Source organism: Oryzias latipes, chromosome 7 (genome assembly GCF_053564925.1).
Source record: "Oryzias latipes strain Hd-rR chromosome 7, Olatipes_Hd-rR_3.1".
Classification (NCBI taxonomy): Eukaryota; Metazoa; Chordata; class Actinopteri; order Beloniformes; family Adrianichthyidae; genus Oryzias; species Oryzias latipes.
Window position 1 is genome coordinate 12,343,941 of NC_136243.1, and position 18,157 is coordinate 12,362,097.

The 18,157-nt window shown below is 41.5% G+C and overlaps 1 protein-coding gene across 7 annotated transcripts in view; it reads right to left on the minus strand.

Annotated features, from left to right (window-relative positions):
• The window catches only part of acap3a (ArfGAP with coiled-coil, ankyrin repeat and PH domains 3a), a 79,626-nt gene that overhangs the window by 33,286 nt on the left and 28,183 nt on the right, over window positions 1-18,157 (minus strand). For all 7 annotated transcript variants that reach the window (XM_078949812.1, XM_078949811.1, XM_078949810.1 and 4 more), the window contains exons 2-4: window positions 16,025-16,082; window positions 9,160-9,279; window positions 7,161-7,214 (exon numbers count right to left, since the gene is read on the minus strand). In XM_078949812.1, coding sequence (XP_078805938.1) covers window positions 7,161-7,214; window positions 9,160-9,258 — 153 coding nt within the window. In that variant the 5' untranslated portion in view covers window positions 9,259-9,279; window positions 16,025-16,082. The remainder of the gene's footprint in view (window positions 1-7,160; window positions 7,215-9,159; window positions 9,280-16,024; window positions 16,083-18,157) is intronic.

Genomic DNA, 18,157 nt, shown 5'->3' on the forward strand with positions numbered 1-18,157 from the left:
AAACAAACGGTAAGAGGTGAACTTTCTCTCTGAACTGATGCTTTATTCAACCCATCGGAAAGATCAGGATATATATGTTGCCCAATCTTCACTGCAGCGGTGGCACAGCGCGACGCAGACTATTTGTTACGTGATGCGGCGCATCGTAACAAATAGTCCGCTTTTTGTGAGAAAACGATCCAAATCAGAAAAGAAACAAGAATTAAGGATTAACAACTGGTTAATATGTATTGCTTTTGTAAGTGACCATGGAATTAGTGGGTTAATGGCCGACAAAGTGTGCGTTATCACTTTTTAACGCACTTCATGAAAGCTTCGCATCAGACAGTTCAGGCTTCCACGGCGTGCGTTAAAAAGTAACCATGCACACCATTATCCCTTACATACCAAAGTTCTCGCCAATGCAATGAACATAATTCCAATGGATTCCGAAGCTGATTTTTATCTGCGTCAGAGTCGGTTGCAATTATATTGATTTATTGATTTCTTGATATTATATTGAATTATTGAATAAATAGTTACGATAATCCAAAGAACGTCAAAACTGGGGCTAAAGTCCTGGTGTTAAAAGGTCAAAAAAAACATCTCTTATCCCAGATGTTAACCATAAAGTTCATCCTTAGCTCTGAATCGGTGCTTCTGTGTGAAACTTGAAGTATATTCCTACGAGGAATACAATGTGGGAAGTATTTTTTATGCTGGCAGCTATATAGCAAGCCGACCGTAGTATTTTGTTAAATGTAGCTCTGCAGCGAACCGACAAATAAAAACTAACAAACCTTAAATTGATATTAAAAAAGGTCACATTGTTTCAGTAAGACCACCACCTAAAATAAGTCGAGATCGCTAAAAGCCAGTTTTTCACTTCCTTCTTGATCAGATTTGATGAGACTGAAGCCTGTTGGCCAAATTAATGAGAGAAGTAAGATTTTTGGGTGGATAATTGTCACATAAATAACAAAAATATTTTTTAAATGTGCTTCTGTTACATTTAAAGAGCCTAAATAATGGCTAATAAAATTTATGGAGGTTTTAAGTGTTTTGTAATGTTAATTCCTCACAAAGAACAACCCCAACGCGGTATTTTGATCCATTCACACATCTCAAGTGGGTTCTCACATTGTGACATCACAAAGTGGGGAACAGCTACTTCCAGGAAGAGTCTCCACTGCCAGCCCCGCCCCCAGGCCAACACAAAAACCCACTTTCTCCACGGAGCTAGCGGTGATCGGCTAAACGCTTTACTTTTCTATGCACAATATGTACATCCCTCTCGGCAAAAGTTTGGCTGGCCGGCTCTAGGATGATGTCATGAAATGGGCGGCACCCACACGGAGGAAAAGGCGGTGCCTCATACATTGAGTCGTCTTACTTCCGGGTTGGAAAATGAGCTGCGAAAATAACTCATATTTCATAAGAAAATCTTCTTCTTCTTTTTTTTAGTGTGCCAATGAACCAACCAACCAGGAAACAGAACACAGCGCGCTGTAAAAAAGAAAAAAAACAGAAACAACATAAAAAAACTGCATAGAAAAAAAAACCTGCATAACAGCGAGAGGGCGAAAGGTGAATGAGGGAATATTGTGTCAAACAGGTCATTGTCATTGTGTGCAAATGCACATTTGGATTGTTTTTTACAACTTTACAGTTAGGCTGAATTATAAAAAAGGGCAATTTTTGGCAGTAAGAGGATTTTGTTACAGAAAAAAGGTCATTATTTTCAACAGTTTCCATTGTTTATGCTAGCCTGGGCTAACTTGGAAATGACTTCTTCACACTGGGTTGATCCTAATCTCATCCAAAAACAATCAAAGCAAGAGAAATAAAAGCAGGCAGCTGAAAATATCAATGAGACCTGAAGATTTAAAAAAAAGAAGTTTTTTCTTCATGGATTAGGACCACTGCAAAATACGAGCAGGCAGAGGAAATCCCGCCGGGTTTTTATTTTTTTTATTTTTTTGCAGTTTCCTAATATAACTGAGACACTGGCATCTCATGTGGGGGTTGGTTTCTCCTCCTGCAGCAGCGCACGCGTTCCGCCCCAAAACATAAATAGATCCAAAGAATTAGGGTTAAAAATGTACAGAGTACTCGAATAATTCCGACTGTGAGTTTTCGCAGCTGAAATGTGAGTCTATCTGCACGTGTGCCCGCCAACCCACCCACCCAGCCACCCCTATCCTTCATTCCTAATGCATGTTCACAGACTCAAACACGGGTGAATAATTAATTCAGTCAAATGTAGCTTCATGCTCGAATTGACCTCAAACCGATGAAAACGGCGGGCTCGGTTTGTTGACGCCGACGTGGAAGACATTCTGGAGGAGGGCTAAACTTGGCTGGCTTTTGACATTCACACAAGACGGCTTGTTGATCTGTCGTGTGCTGCTGGACTGGAAAAAGCAAAAAGCAGAGCCTCTTGTGCTTTTCATGGACCTCGGTTCTGCATGGCGTTCGTCTAGGGCCGTGCAGTGTTTGGATTTCTTTTGTAGGCTTCAACAGGCTCCTGAGAATGGCTGCGACAAGCACGCCTGGCACTCAGCACTCCCCTGTGCACAATGCCATTTACAGGCTGCAAGGCATGTGTGTGCGGGGAGGGGGGGGTTTGGGGGCGCATCCTTCTCTAGTAGCACATACGACCGTCATCATTTCTTATTTATTGAAGGTGCTCCGCAGAGCAACACATTTAAATGCGCGTAGGGTCCTTCCTGCTTGAAGAGCCGACCTGTAAAAAAGGTGGCGAAGTGATGCTCCATCCACATTGTTGTTTCGCCGTTTGGGGAATCCCCTCGCATCAAGGCCTATGTTTGCCCCTCCCTCCTCTGTTCTGCCAGACATCAACGGAAAAGCCTTTGAGAGAATCATATCGGTGTCCGCTCACATTCGCAGCACTGATATTGACTGAAAGGGGAGGAAAGGAAACTAGGGGGAGCAAAACTGAAGTGAAAATTTAACAGCTCCGAGGCCGGAGGGTGAACGGGCAACAGGTCGGTTGCAAGGGACTCAAGTGGATGAGGATGGGGTCGACCCCACCCGGATCCCCACCGGGAATGAAGGCACACATGTGGAGACGCCATTGACTTGGAGGAGAAGCCACAGGTCCTTCGCCCTATGGAGATGAAATGAGGAAGTTGCAGACCACAGGGGGTGAAGGCAAATCACAACATCAATGCCCAGAATCCAGGAAGAGGGATCACACCACCAGTCTGTGTGCTTTAATTCATCTGTCTGTCTGTCCGTCCTTCTGCTATAAGGAGTTTTGTGCTGGGTCACAGGGGTCGCAGGCAGGACACATCCTGGACAGCTCCCAAGTCCATCCCAAGACTAAACAGTCACACTTACTCACACAAATACACACATGCACACACACTCACTCTCTCCTTCGAAGATGGATCTAGGATGGAACTGCTGCACGACTGACTTTTTTCTCCTTCTATCCCCACTTTTAGTGATTCAGATTGATTCTTCAGTTTTCTTTTTGTTATAAAATATAAAAATATAAAAGGTGTGAGAGTCTGAACCCACAGCAGAAAAGCCCTTCAGTGTCACGACCCAACCAGGCCTTATGCAACGCTGCAGTGTGTCGAGGTCACACAGGGCCATTGGTGTCCTGCAGCAAAGTCCAACATACGCCTGCCGGGCAGAGCCATTTACCCCCGCCATTTAAAACTCTGACCCCCCTCCCCACCGACTGACTGAACGGGGAGGGGGCGAGTCTGTGGATCATCAGTGATGCACAAACGCTGCACTTTGCTATGAAGCACTCAGAGAGTTCAAGCTAATGGACATCAAAGTGCCTCAGAGGGGAAGGAGAAGGGGCAGAAGGTCAGGATCCAGCAGCTCTGCTTAATGCAAACAGACAGATGAGGAATGAAAGGCAGCAACAGAGATGAAGAGAAGCTCTGAAAAACAAGCTGAAGGCCTTTGTGAGAGCTGCTGCACTGTGACCTTCCTAAGGGGTCAAAGTCATTTACTGTATTTTAATCCCAAACCTTCCAATTAAGCATGAACGACAAATTAGCTCATTCACGATAATGTATATTTTAGAATACGACTGATGATTATTTTTCATTATGAGGCAAAACAAAGGGCTGTAACGAGTAGCTAAATACCCGGATAGTCGCGATCTGGTCCCAGAATATCAGGTAACAAATATTTGAGATGTCTGAGATTTCTGATTTATGATCTTTAGAAATATAGTAGACTTCAAACAATGTAATTATTTGATTTTTTGATTTGAAATGGTTTATTTCAAGCAATCAAATAAGAATAGTACACAAAAACAATACAATCATCAGTTCTCCATTCATACAATGACATATCAAACTTGGGATAATTAGACATAAAAATTTAATATTGCTTGAAAGGGAGTAGAAGGAAGCGAACTTATATATTCCCTCCCCTGTTGTACTGTAACCATTTTATTACATGATTGATCATTATCAGGTTCATAACTTTATGAGACAGAATTAAGAATCCTTGGGTATCGATAAAGCACGACAAAGATGAACTACTTAAAATATTATGTAAAAAATAAATGTTTGGGAAATCAACATGGCAAATGCAGATCAGTTATAAAAATATATATATATATATTGAAAAAATATATATAAAAAAATACAGATTATGTTAATTACAAAAAATCATGCATATGATTAAAAAAACACTATATCAGTAAAATAAATCCTAAACCTTATGATATATATATATTATTCTTCAAAATGTGCAGAATAGTGTTGAATTTTAAGTAGATAAACTAAACTAAACGTTTGTGCTACAGTCACCCAAAGTCCATACCTTTTCAAAGCTAAGTGGCGGTGAAGGTTTCTTATTTTAAAGTAAAACTATCAGATGTTTTGTTGTTTGTAGTTGACAAAAATGAGCCTGAAGTTCAGTTTACCAGAGGAGAGCCTGCGCATGCAGACAACAGAAATGAGAGCCTGAAACTTGCCGGATTGTGTATCAATAATGGGTTTGTTGGTTACATTGTGTTACCATATTTAAGTTTTTTTTTTTTAATAATATGAAACCTATAATAGTAAAATAAACTTCTTTTTAACCACTCCTGACGTGAGATTAAATTAAGAGACCTTATATGTTTTATAAATCCTCCAAAATTCACACGTCAGATGAATGAGTAATATGATGATCCAATCTATTTTCAGAACTTTTTATTATTAGATTAGGTTGAAAGCACATGTCCTTATCTACTGCACAACTATAGGCACTGTTGTGTCTATAGCTGTGCAAAAGTAAGTTCTTAAATGAGAGAATTGCATAACAAGTGCAACTAAATTCACTGCTTTAAAAAGGATCTTATTTTTATTTTGAAAGGAACTTGAATGTGCTGATGTCAGAGTAAAATACATCATAATTGTTATATGATGATTTCTATTTAAAAATAAAACACATAGTTTATTTATTGTGAATATGTAAGGCTACATCTTATAACTAAATGGCAGACTGACCTCAAAAAAATTAGTTTTTATCAAAAGAGTAGTGAGATTTTGTGGCTCTAACTCGGTTCGTCAGTAAGAAATTGGACCAAATGGTTCTTTTAGAAGTTCCAGACTCCTGGTTTAGCTGTCCAATCAATGACACAAGTCAAAGTACACATGCACACTCTTTATAAAGTACAGACCAAAAGTTTGGACACAGCTTCTCATTCAAATGAATGGGAAGGTGTGTCCAAACTTTTGGTCTGTACTCTACATGTTGGCAGTGGAATATTTACAATGACAGACTTTAAAATCTTGTCCACACATGTCAAATTAAGTTATAATTAATAATTCCAAAAATAATTTGAACTCAATTATTGGTAGAAAATCTGAATTTGAATTATTCTGATCCAGATCTCAGACCATCAGTCATCCCTGTGATTATTTCCAGGATTAAATGAATAAATTCCAGGTTGGCTTCTTTAAAGTTAATACATATAAAAAGAGCCAAGAAAGCCTTTCTTTTGAACGGCTCTTTAAAACGAAATGATGCAAAAGATTCGGCTCCCTAAAAAGAGCCATAAATCGGATCACTATCCACTTCCAATCCTTTCTTCCTCCACCAAAGACGAGATCTCCTCTAAGTCTGTGTGATGCTTCTGTCTGAAGAGACGCAGTTTTCGGCATTTTCAACGTTTTTATACTAATATAACAGATTTTCAGTCCTCTTTGTTGTCTGTGTTTGTGGGGGAGTACTAGGTTTAGGAAAGTATTGATTTAAGGCTGTGCTTCTCAATGATTTTTTGCCAGGCCCCCCCTAAGAAATAGAAAAATGTTTCGACTTTAGACTAAAATTATGACTTATTTCAGTTGTAAATTTACGAGAAATAAGTCATAAATTTAGCCAATAACTTTTAAAGTCATGAATATATGACTTCATTCTTGTAATTTAACAGTTATGACGTTTTTCTCATAAATTTAGGACTTCAAAGTCATAATATTTTTTTTTTTAAAAAGTGTTTGTAAACTGGCCCTAAAACTGCTATAGTAACATTTACTTTATACTATAAAGCATATTCCCCTTATGTCATCTTAAAACACTTTTTATGTAAACATTCTTGCTTATGGGTAAGCATAAATACCAATCAAATTTCAGGATAGAAATGGTAAACGACAGCAAATCTTAAAATAAAAAAAAGATTAATTCAATTCTGAAAAATTGAGTTAAATTCAGAAAAATGGCAGGATTTAAACTTGACACTTTGTTATATCTGTAAATAAATAAGTAGTTTCCTATTCATTAAAAATCCTTTGAATTCATAAAAATTGTATTTATTTTATACATTTTAGTTTTATTGATTTCCTTCATATTTAAAACATTCATAAAATCAGCAAAAAAAAAACCTCTTAACTATTGAAAAATTAATTAAATTCTCAAAAGCCTTCATAAAGTTCTTATGTCAAAGGTTTTAAACCACTTTACTTTAAAACTGCTTAAATTCTTCATAAGGTCAAATGAAAACATTCAGGGCGCTCTCCTGAGTGATCAAAACACATTCAGTGATGTGTTCAAGGACCCTTCAGTTTGGTGTGGCTTTAACTGTGCACGAAATGCAGGAGTAAAGTGTGAACCCAAGAGCCAATTAAAGAAAAAAAAAAAGAAAAGAAAAGAAAAATAAAGGCACCCTGGACCTCTGGGACGGAGCGGCATGCACGACTCACCATGTGGTAGTTTATGATCTCCTGGAGGCTTTCCCCGCATTTTTCCAAGAATTCCTGAAGGGAAAACACCATAATAAAAGCCTTTAATGACCCACTAAATACAGTAATAATCTCAATCACGTTGCGGTTACTGGAATGTCTTTAGAAAAAAAAATATTGTTTTTAAAGGGCTCTCCTGATAAAACCCAAAAATGTAAAACGGAATTACGTAAGGATGTGCTGCATTTACTGTAAAGGTCATTTAAATGGGGCCAGAAAAGTCTCATAATTCACTCTAAATGTTACTGTAAGTGAGGAGATCCTGAGTCAGACACACTGAGCCTACATAAATAAGACTTAATAGGAAAAAATGCTCATTCTATTAAAGTAAAGATAAAAGTAGATAGTTAACACAGTCTCCAGGTCTAACCTGACTATTCAGTTTACAATCAGGTGCTATCTTGTGGGGTCCACTTCCACTCCCAACGTGACTCGGAGGCACGTTAATGTTGGGAGTGGGGTCATCTGGACCCCATAATTATAAAATTTTAAAGTCCAGATGACCCCACCCTTACATTGACGTGTTCTCCCTACCATGACAAAGGTGGATAAAGGTGGAAAGATTTCATGTAATCCATGGACACCAGTGAAGATCACAAGTCATTGAAGAAAAAAGGTTCAGAGCACTGTCTAGTGGGTCTAGATGACCCAACTCCCAATGTTAACGTGCCTAGGGAAGCACAAGGGTTACTAAAGAAATGACCAATCTAAAGTTATTTGCCCCATTAGCATCTTATGGCAGCAGCAGCATGCTGTATCATTGCTCATTCAACATTTATGAACTAATGATACAACAAAACCCTCAGTGTTACAGACACACACACGAATCATGACGTGCTAAGGGTTACCACTAATGTCACAAGTAAAGGTATAGCAAAAGTTTTAGAGGAAAATAAAAGCGTAAAAAAATTAACAATGATGTCAGTTGCAACATTTAGACCTACTGTACTTCAGTTTAAGTCATCGACCACAAAAAAAAAAGGTTTTGATGGTTGACGTCGTGGCAGTAGCACTAAAAACGTGCATCCCTAGCAATGAGAAAAAACCCTTTTCTTCATCTCGCTTCTCTTCTTTTTTATTAATTTATTTCTGAATGGGTGCACCAGATGGCTCTGACCTTTTTTTGTCCATCTCTCTGGTGTTTTGGCGCTTGACAGTAAACCTCCCCACCAAAGTCATCGGCTAAACCCATTTTTACCCCTTGGTGACTTCATCGTTTTGTGTTTCCTAGTTTTGGCCATTTCACACAAAAAAATTAACACAAACAGCAGAATTTTATATACAGTACCTATATGAACATGTAGGTTCTAGAATTCCACGGTTTGACTGATTTTTTAAATATTCTATAAAGTAGACACCCCCCCATCCGTCCACTTTATTTTGAGAGAGACCCACAATTGAACTGATTCCCTCCATCCCCCTTTCCAGTGCCTTCTCAGCAACAGGAGCGCGCACTGCTGCGAGGGGGGCCAATACCCTGTTTTCAGGCTGTTCCAAACACCTTATATAGGTGATAATAGTAAACCGTGTCAGCGCAGATTTTTTCCCCCCAGGCGCTTATCCGGCGCCCCCTTTGAAATGGCGCCCCGGGCAACCGCCTGTACTGCTTGTACCTACAACCGCTACTGATTGTGTTTAGTTACCAAAAGGCCTAAGTACTATAGGCATTCATTGAAAGGCATGGCCCTGCCCCTTACACACAGAGATTCATCCAAATTCTCCTTTTTTTTTGTTTTGATAAAGTAGAGATCTGTAGTTAATGAGATTTGCAAAGTCTAAGCTATTTGATAGTGTTAAACAGTTTGATCCTGATCCTGCTACAGATGTGATGTTAGTTAACCTGTTTAGTTGCTGGATGCTGTAAAGGCTGAATGTTTTTAAAAGTTTGATTTTAATTTTAATTTTATTTATTTATTTATTTTAAATCGGAGCAGCAATTCTTAGGAAGGTCAAACCTTACCGAGATCATCTCATCTTTTTTGCACTGCTGGGACAGATCCCGGACGCCGTTCACAAAGAGCTTGTTGGCGCTGATGTACACCTTCCCGGCTTCTATCATCCCACTGCATAGCTTCACCAGCTGTAGAGACAATAAGAAAGCAGACTTAGATAACGCATCACAGCATCTCACAAGACTTTGTAAACACCTTTCTGTAAGATTTTTAATCCTTAAACAGACAGATGTGATAAACATTCAAAATTCATAAGCCCTTGACAGCCAAAACAGATATTTTAAACCAAACAGCATGGAATTCTATGAAGTCATATTTATGCAACCACATTGCAGACAAAACTTTTTTAAGTTGCAAATGAAAATATTACATATTTGCTTTCAAATACTTTTTCTTTGCTTTCAATTTGTCTTTTTTCTTTTTCTTTTTGCTGTCAAAAACTTGTTTTTTCAAAAAAATCTTGGATTTGTTTTTTTCTTGGATTATCTGATTATTTATGTTGCAAAAGAAAGCCTATTGTGATTAAAGTCAAAGCTGGTCTAATTTTTTGAGCGGAAAGAACTTTGACCGACGTGCTTAAACCGTCACAAAGTGACAAGGACACGCAAAAGCGTGGGTTAAAAGGAAGTGATCACAGGACTGCAGATCAAATCTTGATGCATTACCAAAAAAAGCGTGTATAGGGGACGTCTTGTAAAAGAACAGCTCACGTAATCCTGGCTTCATCTCTGACACACACCGCTGCTCGAAGTCAGGGTCACGGTCGGGCCAAGGACCAGATGGACCTCTGACACAGGCATTACAGGAAAAGCATCTGGCCACCTCATTAGAGGGCAAATAAACGCTTTGAAAGCCAAATTTCATTTGGATGACCTCGTGTTGAACCATTTCGACCAGACTGAGCAGCATTACGATGTTTCATTACAGACTGCTGATGGCACACGCTATTGATGTTGACATCTCCGGATTAGACGCCAAATGACAGAATAACGCAGGATTGAACAGCTGAACCAAACAGTAAAGCTGTTTCATATCCGCTATCCAGTGTGACAGACTGTGGAGATTCCTGGCTTTTACCTCATTTGTTAGGGTTACTTTCAGCATGCAGATTAATGTGGGAAACATGCGAAAGAATTTGCAAGCTCCAGTTGTTGGATAAATTATTTTTGTGGTTTAGAGATGCCTGAGCCTGATTCCTAGAGATTTATATCCCTCTTTGTTTTCGAGGCACCTCTGCCCCACTGGCAGCTGCTCAGTCAGATCAACGGAGCCCAAGAAAACTCAAATGCAAGTGTCTTTTTGAAAATTTGTATTCATTTTTCTATAAATCATACAGAAATTTAACCAGTCACTTTTTTTTAGTGTCTTTTTAAACAATTTTTTTCTTTTTAGATACTGTCATGTCTTTCATGATTAACCTTTCGTCATTAATCAGATTCCTGGACATCACATTTTGGGTTATATTACAACAGTAATTCATTCTCCTGAACTTCATGTGTGAAGCTCAAATATTACATCAAGTCTTGAGATGTTCATTTTATCCTTTTATAACGAAAGCAGTGAGCCCAGTTAAATTAAACACATTACAATTTTCCAAATAATAGGGAAATTGCAAATTGCAAATGTCCTTATTTATAAGGAAAAACAAACATTATCGGAAAACTTTATAATTAGCTACAGGAAAACCTGTGTTGTCTTTGCCAAAAACTACATTAAGATACTTTTCAACCTATACCAAACAAATGGGTTTTACCCACTGTTTTTAAATTATTAATCTTTTAATCTATTACTCTTTTTAGTCTATTGCTATTTTTACTATTTTTATTGTTTTTAATATGTGTATGTGTTTTATGAGTGTGAGCAGATGGCGATTTCTAAATTTCCTCAGGGATTATTAAAGACCTATTATATTCGATTCTATTTTATTTTAAGTTGTGTTTCAACTTTACATCAACTTACATTAATGTTTCATTGCTAACAATTGTTTTTGATTATGGTTTATTTCTTGTTGTTTTTTGTTAGTCACTTGCACCCCTTAGGGGGGGGTTGACCCGTAAGGGTGCTGCAGGTTTTTGGTTTTGTCTGGCCTTGTGGAGGGTTGTAGAGAAGAGAGTCTGCATTCTCAGGGAAGCGCAGGTGTGTCTTGCAGTTCCTCTGAGGCTTGTGTGGCCACTTCAAGGGACATCAAGAAAATGTAATGTACCATTGTTGTCCGTGTAGTAAGTGTATCACGATCATGAAGGATTGTATAAGTTGCTCGTATTTATGACATACAGGTGATGTTGTGGTAGGGTGCCTGTACGCCAAACTCTAGTCATTAGTAAGGTGCAGGTACTGACCACACACAAATTTTGTAAAGCAAGACGAGGCAAGTTTATTTGTATAGCACAATTCGTACACAAAGTTATTCAAAGTGCTGGAAACTGGATTAAAATCGCAATACATAAGAGTACAAAGATTGAAAACATAAACAGTCAGGGGCCATGATTACCCCTAGGTCTCTGACTTGATTTGAAGGTTTTAGACACAGAGAGTGAAGGCAACTGCTGACACTTTCTCTCTGTTTCTGTGGACCAAAGACGATGACTTCAGTCTTGTCTGAGTGTAGCTGGAGAAAGTTGTTTTGCATCCAAGCACTGATCTGTTTGATGGAATAACTGAGTGAATCCACTGGCCCATATTCACCTGCTGTCAGTGACACATAGATCTAAGTATCATCTGCGTAGTTGTGATAAGATATGTTAAGTTTTTTTATGTTAGGTTTCAATCACTGCCTCACCGTCACTTTGTGTGCTTGGTGACATGAGTGCCATCGATATAGAAGAAGGATTAGCATCTATCATTTTCATAACTCTTTGTATTGCCAAAAAAACTATTTTAATAAATTGGAAAAACAAGAAAAATATAAACATAAGTCAACACAGAAATCTGCTGTTTGATCATATCAGCTTGGAAAAAATGTCAGCCCAAAGCTCAAGTAACTTTGAAAGAATTCAGTCTCTCTGGTCTCCTGTGGTTGACTCCATGACTTAGGGGGTGGGGGGCTTGGTCGTCGCTGCTCCTTGCCCTTCTGCCGTGGTTTGGGGTGGGGGTCGGGGCTTCCGGTGCCTGGCGGGGGCGGTGGGGGGCTCCGTTGGTCGGGGGGTCGGGTCCGGTGCCTGGGTGGGGCGGGCTGGGGCGCTGCGTGGTCCTCTGGGCTTGGGTGTGGGGGTGCGTGGTGGGGGGGTGGGGTGGTGGTCTGGCTTGGCTTGGGGGGGTGGTCCCTTTGCCTGTGCTGGGGGGGGTTGACGGGGGGCCCTGCTCGGGTGGGGGGGGCCCAGCGGCGCCGGATGGGCTGCCCATCTGCACCTGGGGCTGGGATCGGCCCTTCCCTGGCTCTGGGACGGGACGGGACAACCCTCTCGGGGCCCCCGGTCGCTCTGGGTGTCACCCGCTTCGGCTGCGGGGTCTGGGGTGGGGTGGGGTGGGGGGCTTGTCGGCCCTGTCCTGTGGGGGGGCGTTCTGGGGGGGAGGGGGGGCCCATTATTAGTACGGGTCGGGGGGGCTAGCGGGTCGGGGTCTCCGCTGAGGCAATCAGTGGTTGCCTCGGCCGGTTGGCCTCCTCGGTCCCGTCGAGGCCTGACCAGAGCTCTTCTAGGGCCGGCGTCTGGGGGTGGGGGCCTGGGCTTGCTCCGGGGGGGGGCGACGCTTTCTGGCTCCTCTCTCTCTGTGTGGGGTGGGTGGTGCCGGGCCTGGGGTGTCGGCGCCTCCGGGGGTGGGCCCCTGGGCTGGGTGGCCCTGGCCCCTTTGCTGGGGGTGGGCTGGGGGACGGCTGTTTGACCACCGGGGGACAGTCTACCAGCTGTCCCCAACTTACCCCCTTCCTTATATAACCTCATATTAGGGTGAGGGGTGGGGGGTCTAGCCTGCGATGCGCCTTGGGGGGGGGCTACTTGGGAGTGGCCCCCCTCCTATGGTTGCCGTATGGAGTGGGCCCCCCCTCTTTCGGTTTTATTTGCACCTTAGACATGTAGGGTCCTTGGTAGGGGGGGTGCTTGGACATCACTGCAAGCAAGCAGCAGATGTCCTCCTGGCACCCTACCCGCCAATTTTAACCGCACCTTAGACATTTAGGGCCCCTTGGTGTGGAGGGTGAGGGGACATCACTGTGAGTAATCAGGAGATGTCCCCTCAGTGCCCTACTCGCCAATTTTAACTGCACCCCCCTTAGTACACACACCCCTCCCCCTTCAATATATACATTCAAACATAAACACACACACATGCACACAAACACCCTCTCAAACACCCATACACGCACACACATTTTACAAGGAAGGTGGGACCTGGGTCCATCTGTCCCCTACCCCTTCCCTGGTGGGGGGTGCGGGCCCCTTGGCGATGGCGGCCGTGTCCCTTGGGTGCCGGCTCCCTGGGCCCGGCGGTGCTCTCTCCGCGCGGTGGGGGGGGTTCATATTACACCTGAGCCGGGGAGGTTCGTGTCCCTGAGGGGTGGGTCCTGGTCCTTGCCCCTGGGCGCTGGGCCCCGCCAAACTTCCAACATGGCCGAGCCTGGTCGGGCCATATTTATAACATCCCTTGTGGGCCGCCCTTTTTTCCCCGGGGTTCCCCCCTCCTGGGCGGGGGCGGCGGGCCCCTGCCTTGCTCCTACCTGGACCAACCGTGGGCCGGGTGGGTGGCTGCCTGGAGTGCGGAGCGGGTCTCCCTTGGGGGGTCCTGGCTCGTACCTGGGGTCGGGGCGGGGGGATGCCCGGAACTCCTGGGTGGTGGTGGGGTGCTCGTCTGGGGCTGTGGGCGTCCCTCTCCGGTGGGGCCCTGCGTTGGGCTCTTCCGGCGCGGCGGGGGGCTGCTTTCCTGGCTGGGCTGGGGCGGCGCTCTCTTTCCCTCTGCGCCTCCCTGCTCTCTGGCTCTGGGGGCCTCGCGGCGGTCCGGCTGGCCCTGGCCTGGGTGGCGGTCTTGGTCGCCCGGGGGGCGGTTGTTCCCTGCCTGTTCCCGTGTGGCGTTGGGGGAATTCCGGCTGCCGCTGCTGCTGCGGCGGGGGTATGGGTGTGGGGGTGGCTGGGCGCTCCTCCTCCTTCTTTTCACATTCCACCATCCATTTTAGAAGAACATAAACACTCACCTGAGCACAGGTGTTAGCTCACCTTTGCACTAATAGTTTGCATGATTGAATGAATGAAAGATTTCACACTAGTTGGTTTAAAGGCATAGGTATGCGTTCGTGAACACTATCTGTTTTGTGTGCATGTTGACATGTGGACATTTTTGCGGCTAGCAGGTGTGTTGATAATATTTGAGTGTGTGTGAACAGGCCCCGCCCTTTTTGTACTACATTTGAACCGTACCGTAACGATAAACAACCAGTAAACCTGTCTGCTCTATGCTGCTTCATGGTCTTACCCCCCTTCCCCTCCTATTATCACCCTCCTACCCCCCCCTCTCTCTAACGTCCCTCTCTCTTCTTCCCCTCTTTCCTTTTCCGTCCGGTCCAACACCAAAGATTTTCAAACATGATTGAAATTAATAAATTTTGGCCTCAATTACAAAAGGGGTTTATTCAGACATACCTTTGGTTTGTCTGAAGATGAATAACCCCTCTTGTTAAAATAAAATATGTCCAACACAAGAGGCCCTCAGCTCTCATCTGTTTGCCTAGCTGTTGGACAGGACAAGTTAAAAAAAAAAATAAAATAAAAAAAAAGATATGTTAATACTGCGAATTAACTGACCTAGTGGCAGCATGTAGAGGTTGATCAAAAGGGGTCCCAGGATTGATCCCTGGGGCACACCACAGTTCAAGGCCATGCAGTCTGAGACACAACTCCCAATTTCAACAAAAATGTTTCCTGTCTGCTAGATAGGACTTGAACCAACTAAGAGCAGAGCCAAAAATTCCAACCCAGTCTTCGAGTCTGTATTAAAGGATCCCATGATCAACAGTGTCAAAAGCAGAGCTCAGGTGTAGCAGGAATAAGACAGTGACTTTGTCAGCGTCAGTGTTTAGGCAGATGTCATTAGTTACCTTTTTAAGTGCAGTTTCTGTGCTTTAATTGGGTGTAAAACCTGACTGGAAAACATCAAATGAATTGTTTATTAAGAGAAAGTCAGCGAGCTATTAGTAAACAATTTTTTCAAGGACTTTTCCTACAAATGGGAATGAGATGGGTCTGTAATTGTTCAATTCTGTGACATCAAGACTGCTCTTCTTCAGGAGAGGTACACCTATACACACAGGATGTGCAGGTGATAACTAAGTGTCCTTAGCTGCCCTTGACAGCCAGGTTGTCTGCAAAGCGTGTCGCACACTTAACACTTCAACAGCACGGACAAGCTCCTTGCGCAGTGCGGAGGAATGAGGGAGATTGTAACGTTGTTGTAAAAAATGAAAACGAAATGCCTGCATCTCACCTACTTCCCCCTTAAATGTTATTTAAGTGTTCCCTACGACCTGTCGCCCACAACATGTCTGTAGAAAATGTGCATGAACAATTTCGCTCTCTGGACTTTCGCGGCGGTCTATGACTTTGTCCCATATAGACAGCCCGTATCCACCCTTAAGGGCAGTTGTGACTTGTGGCTTTAACTTTGCATACAAGATGTTTCAAAATAAAACTATTACCAGCAAGAGTCAGACAGAAATAAATGACCCAACAATGTCTGCTCTTCTACATCATCATATCAACACAAAAAATTAAATAAATAATAACAACAAAAAATAAACAGTAATTCTTTCCAAATTCATTTCCCCTGCCCAATCTATTTGATATATAATGAACGAATGAATGAATAATTAGAAATTCACAATTATACAAAAAACAAAGAACTTTATTTTATTTCATAGGCTAAGTGTGACATTTCTCCGAAGTTTCTTACCTTGTCTAGTTTAGCCTCTATTTCCACGACCTCCGTCTCCACTTCATCAATGTTTGCCCTGAAAAACAAAAGAAGGCAAATCATTTATGACTTTGTCCAGCCCGTTTTGAAGTTTTTAGAAAGTTAGTTGGAGGAAGCTCTTGCTAATGTGCCCCTCCCACTTCAGACTTTACATTTGCTGTCCAAAATCCTACAGGAAATAATCCCTTCTACGTTTGAACTTGGACTTTGTGTTCTAAATATGATGTCATAACAGGCCTGCTATTTACTTTAGATGTATATATGCTATTAAAATATGTCATTTAATTAAATCAAATCATTGTTAGACTTTTGAGACTGTGGGTTTTAAATTATGTTAGCTACGCTCTTGAAAGGCTGCAATGGCTTATGTTGGCCACCAGGTGTCCTGTGTTGCTGTTCTCTGCTGAAACGAAGCTTCAAGGCTTCAAATAATTTTTAGCTAAATTTGATGTAAAAACCTCACATTTTGTCATAAAATGTTAAAACTATAAAAACAGTTTGTTTCTCTTTCTTTTTGTCTTCCTTTCACCTCATTGCTGCTTCTTGTAAAACACTACATAAAACTTCTAGCCTTATACTTTCCTTTCATACTTAGCCCTTCCCGAGGCATTTTTATCCAACGCATCTTACAAATAAAGAGCATTACAATCAAAAACTAGGTCAGAGTTTGATTTTCAACCTTCCCTTCCTTCACATTCCCCCAATCTAGCATTAGAATTAGCACAACTAACTATTACGCTAATATATACCATTCAAACCACTTTATTTTCTATTTGAAAGTATTTTTAATTTTGTGACGTTTTAAAGATTGTATTGTATCAAACAAATTTTACAATCAACAGTATTGAAGTTTTACGTAAATAAACTATACGGTCTTTGATTTATTAATTACCAAAATGACAAATATTCCCTTAAATTAAACATTAATGTCTGATTTGTAATTCTGATCAATTGAAGTGCTTTCTAATCCAACTTAGGCTTTTCAAAGAACATGAAGTCCTTCCACTTTTTCTTTCCTTTCTCACACTTTTCATTTGAGTGAATGCTGGGGTGATGAAAGCGTTTGTGGCGTATATCGGCCAGCGCTGGCAGGACATGCAACTTGGAGCTCTTTGCTTCCTCTCTGGCCTTGGTGGATTAGAAAGCTTGGCCAGATTTCAGTGATGAATGCTGGCACGTCTTCTCCTTATAGCCCCCCTTCCTGCATATCCTTTAGAAATAACGTAGAGAGCAATAGAGGTGGGAATACAACTCCAGACAGGAAGTGTGTGTCCTGAAGAAATACAGACTGAATGGCCTGAATAATAAAAAACCATATCAAATCAATTGTAGAATAATTTTGTAAAGCTCTGAACAATGTTGTTATAGTTAGGGAGTGAGGAAAGTGGTTTCAATTGTTGTCGTTGTGGGTTTCCTTCCTCGTCCCTCAAAAATGCTGCAGTCTAGCAAGTGTTTATAAGGATTTTTTTAGTATAGCTTTAAAAAAAGAGCTTCTACAAAAAAAAGTGTAGCAAAAAAAACAAAAAATCATCTAATTTTTATCTATTTTACTTAATATACCAATTTCAACCAAGATTTGAATAAAGAAATACTCAGAAAGGCTATTTTAAGGTTTATTTGCTTTATACATGTCCTCCATCAATAGAGAAATGCCACAATAAACATGTTAAAAACACCAAAAACACGTGTTTTATCAGAAAAGGTCTTTTAGTTATTATATCTATAATCAAAATACCTTTTTTGGTCAAATAACTCAACTAGATTTTAGATAGTTTCAATATTCAGTTCAAGTTTCAAACAACTGTCAGAGTTTCAGTTAACCAGAAAAATAAAGAAATGGAGTAAATTCTCATTCAGTGGTGGGGGGAGGCAGTTCTGGGACTCTGGCTTTTGTGACAACTCTGTCGGTTTGGAAAGATTCCAAAACATTTTCAGCTTTGCTTCACATCCACAATTTGCTGGACCCAAGCATTTGTTTTCTTTTAACAACCTAAGAAAAAAGAATGTATTGATACTGACAGATTGTAGCTTGTAGCGTATACAACTCAAAATGTGTGCAAACAAAGACTGCAAAACTATGCACCCTACTTGTGTAACAATAAGTCTTTTCTA